Genomic DNA, 20,494 nt, shown 5'->3' with positions numbered 1-20,494 from the left:
GCTGGAGGAGCCGGGCTGATGCACCCCTATTTTATGCAAGTAGTCGCGCGTTTTTGGTTTCTTCAGAAGACATTGCACGTTTTTTTAGGTACATGGCAAAGAATACTTAAGCATTAAAAAACGCAGGCTGACCTTACCATTGCCACATTTTTTTTAACTATCGGTGCCAGCCTTTATTCCACGCAGGCGGTAAAATGGTAAGGAGAGGGTCGATGGTTTGGAGCTTGGGCTGTTGGGTGGTTGAAGAATCTTGGCTCTTGATGAAATGACCACTACAAAAGTTGGTGTTCCGCTTGGGCTCTCAGGCTCCCATGCTGTCACTCAGGGCCGTAGGCGGCATTTTTTTTTTTCGGAGGGGCTTTGAGTTATATAAATGGCTGACTTTTGCCAAAAGGAATAGTAAGTCTCGCGTACGCGCTGCCTAGAAAAAATTTCGGAGGGCGTTCACACCGTAACCCCCCCTCCCCCCCCCCACCCAGTCCCACTTTGGCGATGTCCCTGCTGTCACGCACGAACACCGAGGGCACAAAGCTCACGATTACAGAAAGAAAGTGTAAACTGCCGCGACGTTTCCACGGCCAAACAATAATCGCGGCATTATATATCGTACGTAAGTGCCTTTCTCTCCAAAGCACACGTATCGACGTACCCACCGTTAAGGCTGGCGTGGAAACAGTGGCCATTTAGACCAGTGAGGATAATTTAAAGGGGTATAAATGAATACTAATATTAATATTTTTATTCCTGCTCACATCGAGCGCAGCCACGCGCAGAGCGCTGCAAAAATCGCTTATGTCAATGTAGCCCATTACCAACTTTAGAAGCATCCAATAAGTTTACGTACCCGTTGGAGCATTTAAGGAGAAATGAATAGTCATAATACTAGTTTTATTCGTACTCAGATCTCTAGATCGTCAAGCAATCGCCAAGCGTAGATCGCTGCAAAAGAGCTCATGTCATTGTAACCCATACCCAACTTTGGAAGCGTCCGATAAGTTTACGTAGCTGTTATTGTACCTAAGAACCCAACACATCTGTCTAGACGCTTCACCGCACATATCAGCTCACAACCCCACCAAAACATTGGAAGCACCGAAGCAAACACGGCAAAAACAACGGAAGGCGCCTTAGTCCAATGCACCGGCTCATTCCACTAACGAGGGGAGCGGCGAGTGGTGATGCCACCCGTCCAGCTGCCGTTGTGCTGCTGCGCTCAAGGACGCGGGTTCGATTCTCGGCCGCGGCTATCGATTTTCTGATGGAGGCGAAAAGCGAAAACACCCGCCCGTGTGTTCGGGATTTCGGCGCACGTTAAAGATCCCCCGGCAGTCAAAATTAATCCGGAGCCCTCCACCACGGTCCGCTTCATCGCCTGTGTAGCGTCGGCGCGTTAAACCTCTTATTCGAATTGACGATGATGCAACAGCCGTGACTACGACGATGAAGGAGGGGACGCAAGCTCTGAGGTTTCTCCAGGTTTCTTCAAGCTTGCACCCGTACTGCAAGCTGCGCCAATATTTTTTTTTATTTTTCGCTTCAACCAAAAAACCAATGGCCGATGTGTCCGGCATCGAACACCCGTCTTTGGCCTCAGCCCCACAACGCCATAGCCACTCAGCCACCGCGGCAGGTGTGCGATAATTTGGAGGCATAAACCATGGATTCGATTTTCCTATAACCGCGTAATTACCTGCGACGGTTTATAACGTTCTGCTTCCCGGCGACAAAATGACCGGCGCGACCATAGAGTTTCTTAGTAGGTATGCTAGAGAGAAAACTGCACCTGTGAATCTATGTAGTCGTGGGGAATTACGGCAAGACAACAGCTGCCGGCTTTGGCATGGAATGACAATTGGGTTCTTCGGCGGTTTTTAATTGCTACTTACTTTTTTACGGCTACTTAAACCCAGAAATTTTGGTCTATCTGTGAGTCTGTCTGTCTGCCTGCGACTCGATTCAGCCACTCGGCCAAAGTGAAACAAAATCTGCGCAATAGTCTTATATGCTCACAGCCTAATCTAAACGTCTAACTCCGGTGTCAATGTTAACGCTTGTCAAAATTGAGGAACAAGAGCAAGACATTACGCAAACTTAAGGCAGAACATCAATACATACATAGTGATACTTGCAGTGTTCCGTTATTAAAATTCATGGATGCTTGGTTTTTGCGATAGCAAATGTTATTCTACATCTACGACAGAAAACCGTCGCCTGCTGTTGCCCACGCTCCTGGCGGCGTTTGAGAAATCACTCGGCAACAGCAACGAAAGGTTCCAGTAGATAGGTTCCACGTTCTGCTTGGAACGTACGCGGAGTAGGGCAACGGGGTTCTATACACGTTGAAGTAGGACGCCTCGATTCACGCGCGTCTCCGCCGTACTGCAGCGCTGGCATCGAGGAACCCAGCCTGTAGCAGTAGAACGCGGTAAATTTAAATTAACTTGAGCAAACCTTTAGTGTGTTTACCTTGGGAGAATCGCGACGGAAGAGGAACCGCGTGAGAAGTGAGCGGAAAAGCAAAGGGAGGCAGTTACTTGGCAAATATCGACAAACACTATCGTCTTTTGTCGGCATTTGCAACGAAAGGAGCAGATACGCAGCCCTTTTTTTTTTTTTGGACATGCTAGCGCTTTCTTTAACATTCATTAACACTTATACGAGCTACGAGGTAGATAAAATCCTCCCTGTTCTCTGGTAGCTGTGTTAGGTGGAACAGCCGGCAGCGCGTAAACGTACGTACCGTTGGTCATGCTGGAGTAGAAGTAACGTATGGCTGAGCGGGTAATATGCCATCGCGGAAGTTCTAGCTGACGAAATAAAAGGAAACCAAACATATTTCGACGAACGTAAGGTACGATAGATACGAGTGACTGCATCCGCCCTATCCTGTCTTCGTCCACTAGTGCTTACGGATGCTTTCTTTTAAGTGCAGAGCACTTTAGGTGCCCACCTTGTCGTCCTAGCTCGCTCGCTCGACCGAAGTATATAGAGCACCAAGGCGGCGTCCCGGGGTAACGCTGTTGTTCGTGGCGTAACCCAGAGGCTTTGAAAGCCAAGCGGCTATGCCAGGATATACGTAGCGTGAGCCAAGGTTCAGCTGGTTATTCTTAGCTTTCCTGGTTGTCTAGGATTAGCTGATTATCATGCTTACTGCTGCTTATCATCCAATCCAAATCCAATCCAATCAAATGCAGAACCAACCCAATCCAAGCGAATTTAATCCAATCCAATCCAATCCTCGCGCTTGCGCAGCACCGCCCTCCAGGGGCTACGCGAAACTGGCCAACCTTGGCCAGTGTATAGCCAATCCAATCCAATCAAATCCAATCCAATTCAATTCAAGTAACGCTGTTGTTCGCGGCGTACTTCAGAGGCTTCGAAAGCCAAGCGGTATTCATAAGCGTTCGAAACTCGTGAAACGTTGGCGCTTGTCATATATCTTCCTGTTGTTTAGCGCAATGAAAACTATAGGTACATTTGAGAAAAAATATACGTAATTATCCGGCAGCGCCCGCGTTCCTTTAGTTAAGGACAGCCGTTGGGTTGTTTTTAACGATAGTAAACGCAAAATGCGGCAGTGCAACGCCGTCACGTACGGGGAGAAAAGCACAAAGAGAAGAGAACTCCCGCTGGTGCAGTTTCAGGCAGTGGGCGCGCGAGCACTGCGAAGGCGGGAAATTTGAATTCGAAGCAGTAAGCGGATAACGGCGGTACAGCCCATTATGGCGAATCACTGGTCTGCACTTCCGACAGCTTTCACATTTAGTGGCACGGCTTTAATTTTTATTTCCTTCAAGTCTGAAACAACTCGCTCAGCGACAAGTTTTCTTAGACTGTAGCTGACGGTCGGTCTACCGGTTCCTACGAAGGCGACGTTTTCATAGGCGCGCTCAAAAACATTTCCGAGTTCTTGGAACAATTTAAATTTGAAATAATATTAAAATAAATAAAATTAGCGTCTCTAATAAGCTTTCCCCCGAGTATTAACATTGTTGATCTATATAATAGTAGGCACAACCATTCCGACAAAAATACGATTTTTCTTTAGCTTTAAAACAGTCTGTTTTATTTTTCATTTATACAAACCATTCTTTGCGTTTTTGTGGCACTTTGTTCAACTAGATGGCCACTAAAACGTTTGAATCCCAGCCACTGACGCATGTAAGGCGAGCGTGAGGCAAAATAAAGGCCCAGGGCGACAAAGACTCTAGAGCAAGATTTCTCGTGCACATTGAAACAAACTCTATGGGTGCGACCCTCTCTCTGGGTGCGACCCCACAGCGTGATGCTCGACTATGGAAGCTAATACCGAGAAAGAGCGGCTGTATAGCGTATAGCGCGCAACGAATGCTGGCATCACGGCTAGGAGCTTCCGCCGGCTGTCACCACGATGAAGGGGACCGGTCACTGCTCACAGGGGCGCACCGAATACGTACACCCAGCGCCGCCCCTCTGAATCTTGAGTAAATTTTGGGTTGGTGAGAGCCAGACGGCGGGCGCGCGTTCATATGTTCGACACTTCTTGGTTAGTTGTCTTTGCGATTCTGCGATCGCTTTTGTAAGGCGTCTACTGCTGAAAAACTGTTCTGGCGAATAGTTTCCCATGGCTCAATGGCTTCTGTGCGGTTTCCGGACAATAACGCGTGACTAAACTACTACTTTCGGCCTCGCGTGCGCGAGAAGGAACGGAGATTTCACGTTGCCGGGCAGCTGTACGCCGAGAAAAACATCGTTGCGAAGTGCCACTTGCAGCGAGGGAAACGTATCTATAGCGCTTCTGTCAAGAGCAGTACCAATTTTTTCGTGTATCACGGCCTAATAAAGTGACTCCGGCGTATACAACGGCGCTCTACGACATGGGCGTGTTTGTGTTGTTGTTTTCTCTGTTCGCGCAACCACGCTACAGTTTCTTTTTCTGTGGCCCTTCTTCAGCTCGGTTGATGTTGTCACTGATTAATAATGCATTCTAAACGCTATTAGCTGATGTCAAAGTAGACCCTCTTCCACCCAGTGTGAAAGCTGCTGATACGTACAGCGGAGCTGCGGGTTGTCTTTACGAAGATTCCGCTTAGTTTCGGCTTCTCTCTTGTCAGTAATGTTAGAGTCGTCTTAGCAGCTAATTGGGATAGAATTTGTTCCGGCCGTTCAGAGTTCTACATTAAAGTATTTCCTTCTCCTTCCCCTCCTTTGCTCAAAAAATGATGACCTCAACTTTCAGAGTGCGCAAAACGCATTAAAGGAGTCAAATAACACGTGCGAATGGCACCTTGCCTTTGATACCTTACCCCGCTGTCGCTTGGAATGCGTGGCCGTACTCTCTACACTTCAGGGACCAAAGTAGGCCAATAGGCGGAATGTGTACTGGCATTGCTTTTCGCACCACCCGCGAAGTTCTGTGCGAATATTCTTGTGCTACCTTTTGGCGTCCATTCAGTGCCGTGAATATCGCTGAAAAAAAAAAGGTTACTGCTGATAAAACAATAGTGGTGGAAGCCGTAATACCCTGTGTTATGCAAATAATACGGCATGCGATCCACAAATATCGCAGTATGCGATGTGTGCGGAAAACTGAAACGAATCGTTTTAGTTTTACGGCCCTTCGCGTCCGCGCTGCGCATAAACGGCAATCGTACTCACAATTTTACTCCTTCTACTGGCAAAAAATGCCATGGCTTTCTTTTTTACTGGACTCTTCGCACTGCAGAAATCTATTTCTTGCGACGCTCCTTCTCCCGCGGCTGTCTGGGAAACCTGTACAGAACGATGCCAGGCTGCCCTTCGCGATTGTGGCAGTCCTTCACAAAGGAGTAGCGGCGCTGCCACGAATTCTTTCCTGCAGCATTTTGATCCTTTCGGACACTGCAACTTTCCATTATAACTATGTTTCTTAAGGAACTTCCGTCACACAGCGTCAAACCGCACTCAGCGCGCGTGCGCTGAACGGCCGGTAGCGACATCCACCGACCCAAAGTTTCTAAGCGGCGGCGAACGGCGGCGATGCAGTCCCGAGCAAACTTCAGTGTCCGAGGTGCCGTGTGTTTGAAAGAAACCGAGCAGCGCATGTCTCATAGGAGCACGGCCACTGACCCCAACGACTATTCTCTCAGCATGGCGCTCCTGTGGTTTGCGACTGCGACGAACCCCCACCAAAGCCGGAATGAAGAGAGCGGCAGTTTGCCCCCTGATCACCTCCTCTCTCCTTTCATTTAGAAGACAGGCGCGACAGCGCTCAGCCAAATGTATGCGAGGAGTAGTCATGAGCCCCAGTGCGCACTCTCCCTTGTGTCTGGTGTGGTTGACCCTGAAACCTGTTACCCAGCATTTCTATCAGCAAGCAAAACAACCACCTCCGATAAGGTGAGTAGAACACCACCCGGTCATCCCTGTTTGGAAGAGCAGCGTATAGATAAATGGACGAGCACTTCGCTGATAAAGAAACACACTTCGAAATTAAATTTGGGGCTTTCTTGACATAAAGATTAGGCTTCAAAAGGACCGGCGGGCCGGGTCGCTTGTGAGATTTTGTTTTTTGCTAATTTACCGTAGGAAACAGGAGTCGTAAAATATTTAATATTCTTTCAAGTAAAACCACTTTCCCTTTACATTCAGTGACTCAGAGCTTGCGCTATATGGTTTAGAGTCCCAGTCTTCATTACTATGCTGTGTTGCATCGGCCTATCGAACTTCCTAGCAGCGGAAGTTTGAAAACTGCAGACTCAGTGCAAAAATACAAAGGTCAACTTAAACGTAGGGACAATCTTCGGATGTGGTTATGGCAAAAAAAGACCTTTCCACTCTCTGTCTTCTCTAACTTTTCCTCCTCGCGTTCTTCTGAAGTGGACAGCTCGTATAAAAAGACGAGCGCCACCAATCCCCGTTTCGAACGTGCAGAGCTGCCGACGATTCTCACTAAATCCGTACACAGCTCCAGGATGGATAGTCTCTACCTTTGTGCGTTCCTGTTTTCATTTTCGGTTATAGTTACGGGAAAAAATAACAAGCCAAGCGATGTTCCTGCCGGAGTTGACGAATGGTACAGGGTGAGCATAAGGTGCCGTTTTTCCAAAACTTTCGTGATCAAAATTTGAATAGTTTTTTGTCTCACTTTCGTTACCACTGCTGGCGCTGGTACTCACACTATGTCGGGAGAGTATGTGACATGTAGCTACGTCTGCGTGGAAATTAGTTTAGCATTTAATAAAACATCTAGCACAAGTTTCTCGCTAACCCCTCTAATATGTCAGTTGCGGATGCCAACAACTGCAATTCAATAACTCCTTACGCAAGTATGTGTCAGTGTGCTTGAAAACGTTGTTTTTAAAAAATTTAATACCGGCACTCTGCATGCAAGACTCTATCAGCTGTCGAAATGTGCCCGAATGTCATTTGGTTTGATTACTGATTCAATTTGCGGTTTCTGTGGAAAAACTGTATTTCGCAAAGATGAGTGATGGTTTCTAACTCCCTGGACTGCCCATATTAAACAGGATCACCCGTTAATGCACCTGCTAACATTGCGAGGCGTTCGAGTGATGAAGCGAAAATGTCTGCTGGATTAACCGTGTTTGCGGCAAACAGTTGTTGTTTTTAGAGAAACACTCCGTTTCGGTTACAAACATGCCTTGATAAACGATAAACTGTTTAGAAAAAAGACAGACCAAAACCTACGGGCTTTGAAGTAGGGCAACGTGGTTCTATAAATGTCGTAGTAGCGTGCCTCGATTAACGCGCGTCTCCGCCGTACTGCAGCGCTGGCATCGAGGAACCTGGCCGGTAGCAGTATAACGCGGTAAAGTTAAATTTATTTGAGCAAAACTTTAGTGTGTTTACCTTGGGAGGAGCGTGACGGAAGAGGAACAGCACGAGAGGTGAATGGAATAGCAGAGGGAGGCATTTACATCGCAAATATCGAGAAACACTATCGTCTTTGTCGACATTTGCAACGAAAGGAGCAGATACGCTGCCATTTTTTCGGTTTCGTGTCATTATTCCTTTCGCAGTTTGTGCTCACGCGCTCATATAGTGACAACCAGTCCTCAGCTTTGCCGTGTTCCGTGCTGCTGAAAATGACAGTATTACGTTGGCGGAGCCCGCCGGTGCATATGATCGCTAGACTTGATAGCACAATTGGAAGGGAGGGCGCGGCTATCCGGCATGGCTGCGGCTTTAGTCATGCTGCGAAGTTTTAGTGTTGGTACAAGGACATCCGAAACGTCCACCAAGCTGAAACGTGGTTTTTTTCGCTCAGGTTAATGGAGCACGGTCCCATAAAAAGCCGTCAGAGCGAAACCACACGGTTCGATCTTCCATTTCTCAGCAACACGCATCTAAACACATTTTGATTAGATGACAGAGACATCATGCTAGTGGTGGTACGATACGTGATTCTCATGATAATGGTGTTCAAGATGATGCTGTGTTTTCATAATTACAATATTGAAACAATTTCAAACCCACCCCTGCAAAAAAAATTAACAGCTACATCATCTAGGAAACACACGCAATGAGGAAGTAATGAACCCACCAAAATACAAACAATAAACATTCTACGCACGTCGTTTCAAATGGGCTGCACTTAGTCTTTGACAGTGCTTTCTATTGCACGAGTCAGCAAGCTGCATTTGGCTTCGTTTTCCTGCGCAGGTGATTGAAGCTTTCCCGCGCCTGGTCGCCATCTCAACGTCGAGCAACAGTACGAACTTCAAGTGCCTCCGGGCCCGGAGGACCGCCTTTGATGCTGCGGCAAAAACATCCAGCTATGTATGGCACCTGAAACACCATGGTGGAGCACCCAGGTAGGCAGTAGTCGCTTCTTAAATTACGCATATGGTGGGTGACAATTACAATATATGTTGGCTCTCTGTGATTTATTTAGTATAGTTTCGTCATTAACAAACCCTCCAAATGTTCCATACTGTGGAAATCAAAAACAGTCGTGCCTGTCATCACTTTTTATTGAAGTGTTGTGTTTTCGGGTGGCATAAGTTGAATTAATTCATACCGTGGTATTACTGTTCGAAAGTGAATGAATGAATGTATTCTTTACGTCCACTTATGCACATTTATATACAGATAATGTACGCATAAAGTGTCTGAGCCAAGGCAAAAAGTGGTACTAGAAAGCTTCGTGAACCCTTCGCCACGTCAAGGGCTAGTCAAGGCTTTGTATCCAATTCATATATTGCACCCAAATCGAAAGATGTGCGTTAAAAGCTTCTAATATTCGCACAAGCGCAGACACCGAACGGGCCGACTTGGATTGCACCTGGAACTTTTACTTGCCTTCAGGACTCCCTGCCTGCACAAAATATATCTGCTGTATGTAGTCTCTACGCAAAGATGTACCAGAAATTGAGCAAACGAACTCTAGAACCGACTTAATTTGCCGTACGCACACGTTAGCGACCGATTTTTTTAAGTACAAGTGTCATGTCGGAATGAAAAAACAGCCGGAAAAATCAGAAGGTACTGTCATACTAGTACAACCACGTGAATACTCTGGTAATTAATTCTTCGTGGTTAAGGGAGGCTTACATTGCTTTTATTTTCTATGTTCCCGCAGGAAGCTCGTCATCGACGTAGAATTCGGCAATTCTACTCACCCCACCACGTACTACATCGACAACGGTAAATAGGATTCTGTAATGTTGGACTTTAAAAAGACTCGCACAAAGGCATTAAAGGGGGGCCGTTGGTAGAAACAGATGGAGAAAACATTCCGGTATTAAACGGGATAGTTAAATATGTGACCCACCACGATGGCTCGGTGACTAAGACTTTGTGCTGCAGAGCGCAAGGACGCGGGTCTCTCCCAGGCTGAGGTGGCTGCTTTTCACGTAGAGGCGAAAAACGAAAATGCCCGTTGGTCTATATTTCGGCGCACCTTAAAGATCCCCATGTGGTCGAAAGTAAACCGGAACCATTCACTACAGCACGCCCTGATGTACCTTCGGCGCGTTACCCCTCAAATTGTTAGTTACGCCTGCTTAAGTACACCTCAGGGCAGCGAATTGCATGTTGTTCTGTATAATGTCACGAGACGACGATGAAGAGGGCAGTGGCGCGTAGCTGTGTGGTCTCAGCCTCCGACGACGGCAGAGCTCCGTGAGGCGCCCAGCCTGCGCGAACTCTTTGATGACTTCCATCTACATAGTGTGACTATATCGCTCATCATCTACCATTGTTCGTCTCATATCAGTCCTGCCACCACGGAACAATAACTTTGCGTTATATGACCTCAGGCACATACTTTTCACGCCGCTACTTTTCCTGAATCAGCGTTCCCCGTGTCTAGGGTCTACACGTGCTGCCACGTGGTCTCTCAACGTACGCACTGTGCTATCTCAAACGTTTCTGGTACTATATACTGTGTACGGTCAACAATGCTGGATTGTTCACTCATTTGGCATATGAGACTTTGGCCTTCAAAAACGACGAGCTCTCCGCGTAGGTATGCAGCGTTGGTTTACCGCCAAACAGAATAGCAAAAATGATACTGTTGGAAACTAGATCTTCAATTCCCGTGATATACGAGCCTCACAAGTAGTCAGAATTTCAATTGGTAAATGACATGTAGACCACTGACGTCATCTCGTGGTTCACGAGACCCTGCAAAACCCTGCGTAGATAGTTGAGTACCGCGTGGACAGGACGCTATCAGCCGCGCTTGAAGCAACGTTTGGAAAACAGCGAATCGCCAAACTGGTTGACTTTCAGGTCTATGCCTCTGGTATGTTTGCCGATTTCATTATCGTTACGGCGGGCGCATTATTATCTCACGGAAAATTTAGAAATGATGCGAATAAATTTTGCCTTTTTGCTGAGTGCTCTCAATTTACAAGAATTTGAACGAGGGCCGATATTAATGGAGGTGTTTTGTTTTTCAGACCGAACACAGCCACTGCATGCGCAAGTGATCTACTCAGACTACCAGAACTGCGTTGTCGCAAGAATTCCAACTCCTGAACACGAGCGTGAGTACATTGGCAGCATACTTCGCTGTTTGTTTTATTTTGTTTAAGCGTTAAACTTTTCTGTAGAAAATTCTACTCAATCCCGTAAAAAGAGAACGTTGCATCGTAGTTTTGATGATCAGTTATTCATGCTCAGAAAAAAATAATGAATGGCGCTTTTTTCGGGGATATTAGGTTGAACCTAAGAAACGATATTTTATCCAAATCCTCGTAAAATGGATACATAACCATTGATGCCTTTAGTCAACACGGCTAAGGGTGCGCTTTTACGCGAGAGTGCTGTTCGCACAGACAGGAGCGTCAAGGCGTGTGTTGCCATCACATTGCAATGGTGTAGGAACAGGGTAACATCAGTTCTTACATAGGAGGATTCGGTCGGTCTCCGAAACAAATGGAATGCGCCACACGGCTTATCTGCAATTGTACTATATCAGGCAGGAGTGTTTCCGCATAGTGAACTCCGCAAATACACTGCTTCAGTTACCTCTTAAAGCGCGAGTGGAGAAGAAATACCAACCTCATCACCCTACTACAAAATCAAAAGAATAGACTGACCAGACTGTACTTTTGTATATTACGCTCACCTAATTCTATACTACAATGAAATGTCAGAAACGAACATTTGAACCTTCTTGCTAGGTTCAACCCTGCAGAAACTTGGTGGTACTAGGTTTTTATAATGAAGTTATCACTTTCACCCCGGGCACTGGTCCACTCAATTGTCTACAACCCAGCTCTTGTCGGACTTACAGCCTTTAGTTGCAGCAACTTCCAATACTATTTAAGGGAGAACGATACTTCTTGATTGTATGAGAGCAGCGTACAAAGGACTCATAAAAGTACAGCCTGGTCATCCTTGCGCCTAATAGCCACAGTGTAGTTACGGCGTATTAAACACCGCAATCAACCGATCAGTACTCATTTTTTTATTTTTTTTATTTTATTTACACAATACTGTTAATTCCCAAGGGGGATTATTACAGGAGTGAGCATATAGATTCAAAGTTACAGAAAAGATGCGCAACTTGCGCAGGCAAACGCCTCATGCTGGTATATTGAGATAGTAAACTTAATTAAAAGCCCAGATTTTTATAAATGAGAAATCAAAGTACAGAAGCGTTATCTGTTGATCGCTGAACTGAAAACAACGAAGGCGATATATATAGTTTGGATGGTCCACTGCCTATGTGTTTTTACAAAGTAATACACTGGATATACAAAGTAATACACTGGATATGTTCTTATGAAATCAGCCAAAATGATGTAATTTTGCTTATAACTTTATAGAAAGTAAGTCGAAAATTTTAAAGTTTGCAATATGGCAAAAAAATCACAAAAAAATTACTTTGGGGCTTACCTGAATGATGCGAAGCAAAAGCAACAGATCACCTTGTGTTTGTCGTCACGTGGTATGAAACTTGGCGCACGTAATGGCAAATAACAACGAAAAAACGCTAAACACAGTGGAAACTAAAAGTTTCTGTACTCTATCATTGTTTCGGGTGGCCTTTTTTACTGTACATTCTATAATGTAGATGCAGGTTTGGACGTCGTATATGTGCCCCAATTACGTTAAGACTAAAAGCATTTGATGAGTACAGAAAAATACTGCGTAGAAAGCAAAATAAAGAATAACGACACATTCACAGAAAACTTTGTTTATAAAGCAAAAGTTTGGTTAAGAGCATTTCGTTCCCTTTTCGTTGCAGACTGCGCGCTTTGGGTGAAGCGATCTGTGGCGCACAGAGTTCCTCAAGACTGTCTCAAGCATTACGAAGGAGCCTGCCACGTCCGCGTTCCGGTTTTCGACCGAGATCTTTGCACTGAAGAAGAATAAATAGAGTTTTTGAAAACTTACACTGATTTGTAGTACGAACTAGCAATAACTAACGATCAAATTATCTCAAAAGTGTGTCCAAGCGTGCGCTGCGCAGGAACGCCAATAAAGTGTTGGTAGCTGGAAGAGTGATTTCCACGGCACAAAGTTACCGAAATAACCCTCGCCTGAAGTTCGACGCGATACGGCCTACACAGACATAAGACAGGGCCTGTTACGGCACGTGTATTTTAAGCATACACAGACGACATGTTTGATGCCTTATTGTGTGTCGCAGCAATGTGGTGAAGAAGCCTGCTGAATTTGAAACAGGTAATGTCTTAGAAAAGCCACATACAACCACGCCAGATGTAACATCCTAACGATTATTAAGCCCACGCGGCATCCTGAAGCTGCATCTGGGGTCGACTAGGTGGAGAGGTGCGTTCTGCTGTCTTGCATCAGCCCAGGCGCACAGCTGCGATAGCCAGGTAATTCAGAGTGTGAAGGTTGCGGCATCCTTTCTCGTCGATGAAATCGACACCGCTTGAAAAACAACTAAAGCAGTTCACCTCAGCACGAAAGCTTTCGGAAGTGCAGAGCGGTGATTCGCCAAACGGGGATGTGGCGCAGTTCTCTGCTCTTTGCTGCGGCTCCTCACGGCCCTCCACTCTCTGTTTCACTCCTCTCTTGATGATTTGATGCGGTGCAACTCAAATTTTACGCTTCGCAGTGTAATTCAAACTTTCCGCCTTCACAAGCGCAATGCTGGGCCGCCAACCTTGTTTGCATTTTAGTGTTAAAATATATGGTTTCAACGCGTTTTATTTTACTTTGCTGTGACAGAAATAGAGCGCACATCTTCTAAATTACAGGTTTAGTGTTCACACTGATGGTGCCTGTAACGCGAATACGCCCTGCAGAAAAGCCAACTTTCTGTGACGATGATGATTATTGTGGGTGAAGTGTAGAGAAATTAGAACGGTTCCACGCGAAGCTTGGTGAAAGGCGAATGGTTGATGGGCAACAGAGGGAGGAGGTGACACAGGCGTGCGACAGCGCGACGTAAATAGGCCTAATGCAATGTTCTGATGTGATCATCGACAACCGTTAGCCACAGGCCGACGTAGAACGAGAATGGCGTGGCTCTGTGTGCAATAAGGCAGTCAGCCACAAGACGTTAAGCCTAACTTCTCATTTTGAGGTGTAGGACGTCAGGCCTAACGTCACATCTTGGGGTTCGGCACCTCAAACCGGCACCCTCTTAAAAAATTGCCTACATAACGCCAAGCAGCAAGCACCGATTCGCGCCGTTCACTCCAAACCCAAACGTTAAAACTACGGAGTGCACACCCCTGAGTTGCGGTGGGTATTCTGGAAGAGTGGTGCGTACCTCCAGAGTACCGCATACTCGCAGTGTGAGATTGGCCAACCAAACAATCCATCCCGAGGAAGCTTCGCGTTTAACCATCGTCGTCGTTAGACGGAGGGGTGCATGTTTTTAATTGAAAGAACACTGCATACACTGTTGTTCAAATAAGCCTAATATTATTTTCTACCCAGCAATGTTGACAAAGAGGGACCATGTTTCTAGGTTTGTTATAATAAAAATGTCCTGCTTATATAAACCGCTCGTTCAAGTAAGATCAACTTGTGGCAAGATGGCGAAGTACAGCTGCACCCAGACAGACATAAAGACGGACAGATCAAAATTTTTGAATTTGAGTAGCCCTAGAAAGATTATCGTCTTTAAGAGTCTAGGGTGCGTGGATGCACGCGCTCTCAGCAGCGGTGGAGAGCGCCTGCATCCACGCAACGTTAAAGTCAGTCTCAGGACACCGCCCTGAGGTATACCATTGGGCCCGATTTTCGGGTATCTATATATTCTGATATAGACACGTAGATGCTCTTGTCAGAATTTTTAGAGAAATCCCAATGCCCTGCAGACCTCGTCGTACTGCGAATTCCCTCATGGAGCACTCTCATATGTGAATTTGATGTCAATGACGAATGCGATGACTGTGAACCGTCGAGTTCTTCGGTGCTGCGCAGGCGTTGCAAGCAAAGTTACCCCAACAATGCTGTTCTGCAGGCCTTGCCGAAGCCTGGCATTGGTGACGGATATACGCTTCTGTCAATCAAATCCTACTCTAAGCGCATCAGTTTCCATTAGTGCGGCATTTAGATGACGGGTAATCGGCCTACAAGAGTGCTTAAATGTGCCAGCCCTGCCAGGATTGAAAACTTCGGGTAAAAATGAGCGGCCAAACTCGGAGACAAGTTAATGTTTTCGCGTTTACTTGTCAAATCCTTTCAAATGTCCATTTCCTCTTCCTCCTTGACGCTGCGAAGAATGCGCGCGACATCAATACATCATGCGAAACGTACTTTCATGCATCAGTTTTTTTGTGTGTAAGACGTACGATTCCAACGCCTCGGTTAATACGATGTATAGGAAAACAAAACGCCCCGGAGCGTTGCATTATAAACAGTTAGCCAGGCAAAACTAAAAATTCCCCGCATTTCCCCGAGGGGAAGAATGTGAAAGTGCGAATGCACGAGTTGAATTCGCGCGGTTCGGTAATGTTCGCGAAAGAGAGATCACACACACACACACACACACAACTACAAAGAAAGAAAGATGCATTTATTCACAGACACCTATTTGTGTTGTCGTTGTACTTGATTGCTAGAGCGGATCTCAGCTTTGAAATTTCGTGTCAGTACTTCTTTAAGCGGGTGCATTAGCCCTTCTCACGCCCGATTCCTGGCCAATCCCCCACGTGGGTATGTGCCATGTCAGCGGCCAGGCAGCGCGCGCCCATCTCCCCCCGTTGCCAAGGAAGACGAGGAGATTCCTGGCCAATCCCCCAGGTGGGTATGCTATGCGGACATCGCCGGTGAACGCAGGTTCAGGGTCGCTTAAGAACTGCATTCGCACTTAAAACCAAATTGAACGAACGCCACAACTCTTTGCCGCTGTGACACATGGACGGGGGCTTTGTCCGCATTGCTTGGCCTGCATGGCCACAAAAAGTAGTTCGCGAGTATAGTAACTAACACAGTACAGCAAAACGTCAAATATATAAAGCTCAAAAACAAGTTTTTTTCGCTGTGTGATTTTGTCATCATCATAGTACAGTACTTAGAAAACTTATGTTCCACCAGCCGAGGTAGCCCGGTGACTAAGGCTTTGTTCTGCGGAGCCCAAAGACGCAGTTTTGTTTACAGGCCGCTGCGCCCGCTTTTATGGTGAAGACGACAGGCGAAAACGCCCGTGTGTTCGAGATTTCGCCGCACATTAAAGATCCCCAGGTGGTAAAAATTAATCCGCAGCCCTCCACTACGGCGTGCATCATCGCCTGTGTAGCGCCGGCACGTTAATGATCGTGATCAATCAATCAATCAATTAAGTAAACATGTTCAAGACTTGGACAATCCCCCACAGTAGCAATGAAGCGCTGCTTCCCTAAATATGTGAAAGATAAAGCGGAAGAAGAAGCGAAGTATTGCGTTGCATCCTTATCCCTCGGCGTGTATAGATTAGAAATCTGCGTTCTCTGGCCGGTGAGTTTAAAATGATGTATTGTCTACGTAAGTTACACAGCTAGTCGCAGAAAGGCATAAGGGTCTTGATCGCAATAATTTGGTTTTAAGCGCTGTCTGCCTTTCACTACGGCCTCACTTTGAATGATCGAAGCTGTGCTGCCCGTGAAGCCTAACCGTCTGCTTTCATAAGAAAACGTTTGCATGGACGCCACCGTCGGCTTTTCTGGCGGTTAGTCGGAGGCTCACAAAAAAATAAAATTTCAGCGCTACCACCCAGTCGACAATGACAAGAAAAACTCCTGTAGTTTGTCGTGTTTTTGAGTGTCGTGCCGTATTCCTGTGTCGTGATTCTGGAAGCTGCAGCTATGTCACGACAGCATGATGGCGGTCGTAGCGACAGGCAGTTCTGTTGTGACTACAGGAATGTTTGTCGTTGAGAAAATTGACTTTGTCGTTACGACATAAATGTGTGTCGTATCACTTGGTTGTCTCAACAGATCGCTTGGTTGTCTCAACATAGTTTTCTGTCATACGACAGGAATTCTTGTTACATTTCTGTGGTATTCCTGTTGTAATTTTAGACTGGGGAGTGTTATTCATAATAAAATATTCCTACATAAGATAATCAAGATAAGCAGTCATACGATAATCATATAGTGGCACTGCCCCCTTGATCTTATTTATAACTTTAAACTTCGTACAACTCAGTCTTTCTAACAACCAGCTTAAGTCAATCCCTTTGTACAGTACGGTCCACTGTTAATGGGGAAAAGACCGCGTGTTTCAGAAAGTCTGCCAACTCTGTCACGCAGGTGTGAAGACGGGTGTGCCGCAAAACTTTGGTCCTCGGCACCGCGGGAGGCAACCAATGCGCATTTACGTTAGCTTTAAGGTGCATTGTGCGACCGTAAGAAATGAACTTACCCGTTCCCTCAACACAGTGGAACGCATTGTACGCTATGAAATCCCCGCACACAAAACACCGCCACTCCTGCTCACAGAGAGCCAAGGAAGACTCAGTTTTACCGTGTTTTATTCTAAAGTACTACCCTAATTATTAATCAATCAACTGTTCTTTGACCTCGAAGAACATTGTTTTCGTAAAATAAACATAATATTGAAAACCTTGTATGCTGCACAAAGCCAGCGGTAGCGTAATATAAAAGTTCTAAAAACTGATATGTTTTTACTTTATTTTGACATTCGAGGAGCACAAACAAACGTGATTAAAAGCACCGATGCAATCGTACATACAGTTCTTCGTGGTCACGCTGGTTGGCGGCTGGAAATTACAATAAAGGCTGAGCGACAATGTGGCTGGATAGTCATCCTTGCTTCATCTGTTTCCCTCAGTATTTAGAAAAATTGTTTAAAGGGACAAACAAACGATTTTTGTCGAGTCTATATTCTCTATCCCAAATGAAAGAGCATTACTCAAAGCACCTTGACGAGAAACGGTGTTGCTGATAACGCCCAAGAACCTTTTAAATCGGATTTTTTAGATCTACGAGCCGTATGTGTCCCTCCCAAAAATAATGCTGGCAACCATGACAGAGTAGCTCGGCAACATACTTTTGTCTGTGTGCGAAATGAAAAGCGATATTTAAAAACTTGTCCCCAGCTAAAAAAGTTTCAATCGCAAGGCTTTCCTGTTCCTTTACGTGTTTTTTTTTTAATGAAACGGTCTATTTTGCACGAACGCGCCATCTGTTGGGATAGACAATACGTAGAATCTGGCTTCACGTTGTGGAGGTGGGAAGTTCGATTGTCCCCGGGGGCAACTTTTTTTTTTTTAAGCTGCCGTTGCCGTATTTGGAAACTGAAATCAAATATTCTGGCAGAACAAACGCCCCTGAGTCAGGCAGAATCGCCAAAGCTCCTTCACTGGGTCTATTTACTGAACGCTGCCGTTGATTCTGGGCATGGAGGCTCAGTTGAGAGCACCCCAGCGACGGCGGGCGGCGTGTCTTTAAAATTTTCAAAATAATGTTTAGAAATACATATACAATTTCATTTTGTACAAATACTCGTGTTGAAATGTTTTCAATGCGTAAATAAACGTTTTAGCAGTTACAGTAGCTGCTAGGTGTGCAGGTCACGTGACAGGGACACATATTGTCGTGTCAAGTTTCGACACTACGAACCGCCACCCTTCCGATTTCAGGAAGTTTGCGGCCAAATTAAAATTATTTCCACCACTCGTTTAGAAATGGTTTGTGGTTACCGGGCTACATAAAACGCTGGCTTTCATATGAGCTAGAGAACATATACGCGACAAAAATCGGTTGTCCGTCCCTTTAAAGTTAGCTTTAACATTGTAGTCATTGTTATTGGGGAGAAAAGGAACACTTCAATAAAGAAAACCTATATTTTGAATTACTGGTGCCTCTCACGCGGAATATTGGTTTTAAATTCTTTGAAGAAGTGAATAATTCTGGGTCGCTATAAACAATTTAGGCTTTCCTTAACACCCCTAATTCTTTTTTTTAGATCCAATGTTTCGCAATTGGGGGTAGAGCTGTTGAATGGTGGAAAGGCAGCGCAAGCCAATTATTGCAGTCAGCTGTAATATTACACGCACCGAAACAAACAGAAAGATTATCCCATTTGAAGAAAGTTCGGTCAGAAGGCACCTCTCACACTTCCTGACCGCCGATTGCGAATTTAATGCTGATTTATCCCGGTTGAATGGAAATTATGTTTTTTGTAAGGTTCGCGCCATTCGCCCAAGCAGACCCGCACCGCCTGCACCCCTTAGTTGATTGGTCGTAAAGCTATCACGTCATTAAAGGACGCGCCCCGTATGCCGCGCTGGCTGTCGGTATTGAAAATGCGTGTCCTGTTCGGCCGCTGGATTTTTCCCTGGATTCAGCGCGCGACCGCAAATTGAGGGCAGCGCAAAGCAGTGTGTAACATCAGCTGGCGCTGTTCAACACGAAGTGTAACGTTGCTTACAATACCGCAATGTAGTGCTGCCTTGTTAACATTCTATCAAACGTCGGCGCTCGCTACCAGGCAGCGCTTAAAACGATGGAGGTGCACACCCCACTTGCGCGTCGGTAACTGCGAAACACAACGCGCTTATTTGTTTTCTTGGTATTGGGATTAGAAATAAGAGCGGAGTGGCATGCCCAAGCTGCAGAGACACTTCCATGTTGGAGCATCACGTTTCCGTAGCAGCACACAATAAATTTCGTATTGGGACTTCTGCTGAAGGCTGGCTCCTCATGCGATGACGACGCCGTTTTGAACACACGCTCAGTTGGCTGGTTATTTTAATAGCCGCACACCGGATCGTCTCCTCGATTAACGGTTGTAGCAGCCTTTGTAGCTCTTTGTTGCGTGCTTGCTGAACGTTATTGTTACTGCGAAGGATTTTTCTTGTGAACTGCAATTTTGTGTGATTTTTATGCCATCGGCAGGGCTAACCACTTTTTTCCGGTTTTTCTTATTTTCAGCAGTTGTCACTTTATCCGCGCGCACCTTTCTACAAGCTCAATGACGACGAGGACAATCAACCAGATTTCCAGCCTCCGGTACGAATGGCGCGTCGACTCAAACTTAATTCAACAACGTCGCTCCGCGCTGTACAATCATAAGGCGTCGTACTCTCCTGTGACGTCTGCGGTTTCATCCCTAGCTGCTGTAAATCTTTCTCTCACGGATGCAAAAGACTCGCATTATCAAGAGACTGAACTTCCAAGGATCATCATCATTTGTCCTTACTATTCCCTAGCCCTCCACTGCGCCCTTTATAATATAGTGGCTTCGGTGCAATAAATTCGGATCCGAAACTTAGCAATTCGGCGCCTATGGTAAGCGGTAAAAGCAGGTTTACTGCTCCATTTATGAATATAGACTAGTGACATGAAGCCTAGGATCCCACGGCGCTGTCTGGAGGAAAGATTTTCGGCGAGTCATTATATTGTCTTTACAAAAACTACCTCCCGACTCACTGCTTCCACGTTTATGTGGAAGCGAAAGGCAGCTACAGAGCATCCAAACATTTTGTGTATATTCACCGACATATTGTTTTTTAGTTCGTTCTTGCCGTTTTTTACTGTGCAGGGCACCACAATTTGAAAACTCCGAAATGGTTACACGAAGACACGGACGTACTGACTCTAAGCATGACAAAGACGAAGCAAAAACATTC

General features: G+C 45.8%; 1 protein-coding gene across 1 annotated transcript in view; it reads left to right on the top strand.

Moving 5' to 3' along the window:
- Positions 1-8,360: 8,360 nt before the first annotated feature.
- The window catches only part of LOC144163973 (uncharacterized), a 35,594-nt gene continuing 23,460 nt past the window's right edge, over positions 8,361-20,494 (top strand). The window contains exons 1-4 of the mRNA XM_077694608.1: positions 8,361-8,372; positions 8,644-8,795; positions 9,563-9,627; positions 10,887-10,973. Of these exons, the coding sequence (XP_077550734.1) occupies positions 8,361-8,372; positions 8,644-8,795; positions 9,563-9,627; positions 10,887-10,973 (316 nt within the window). The remainder of the gene's footprint in view (positions 8,373-8,643; positions 8,796-9,562; positions 9,628-10,886; positions 10,974-20,494) is intronic.

The sequence above is a fragment of the Haemaphysalis longicornis genome, unplaced genomic scaffold (genome assembly GCF_048455015.1).
Source record: "Haemaphysalis longicornis isolate Haplotype H1 unplaced genomic scaffold, Haemaphysalis longicornis Haplotype H1 scaffold_13, whole genome shotgun sequence".
NCBI classification, from domain to species: Eukaryota; Metazoa; Arthropoda; class Arachnida; order Ixodida; family Ixodidae; genus Haemaphysalis; species Haemaphysalis longicornis.
The sequence above is the reverse complement of the archived record's forward strand: the minus strand, read 5'-3'. Positions and strand labels throughout refer to the sequence as shown.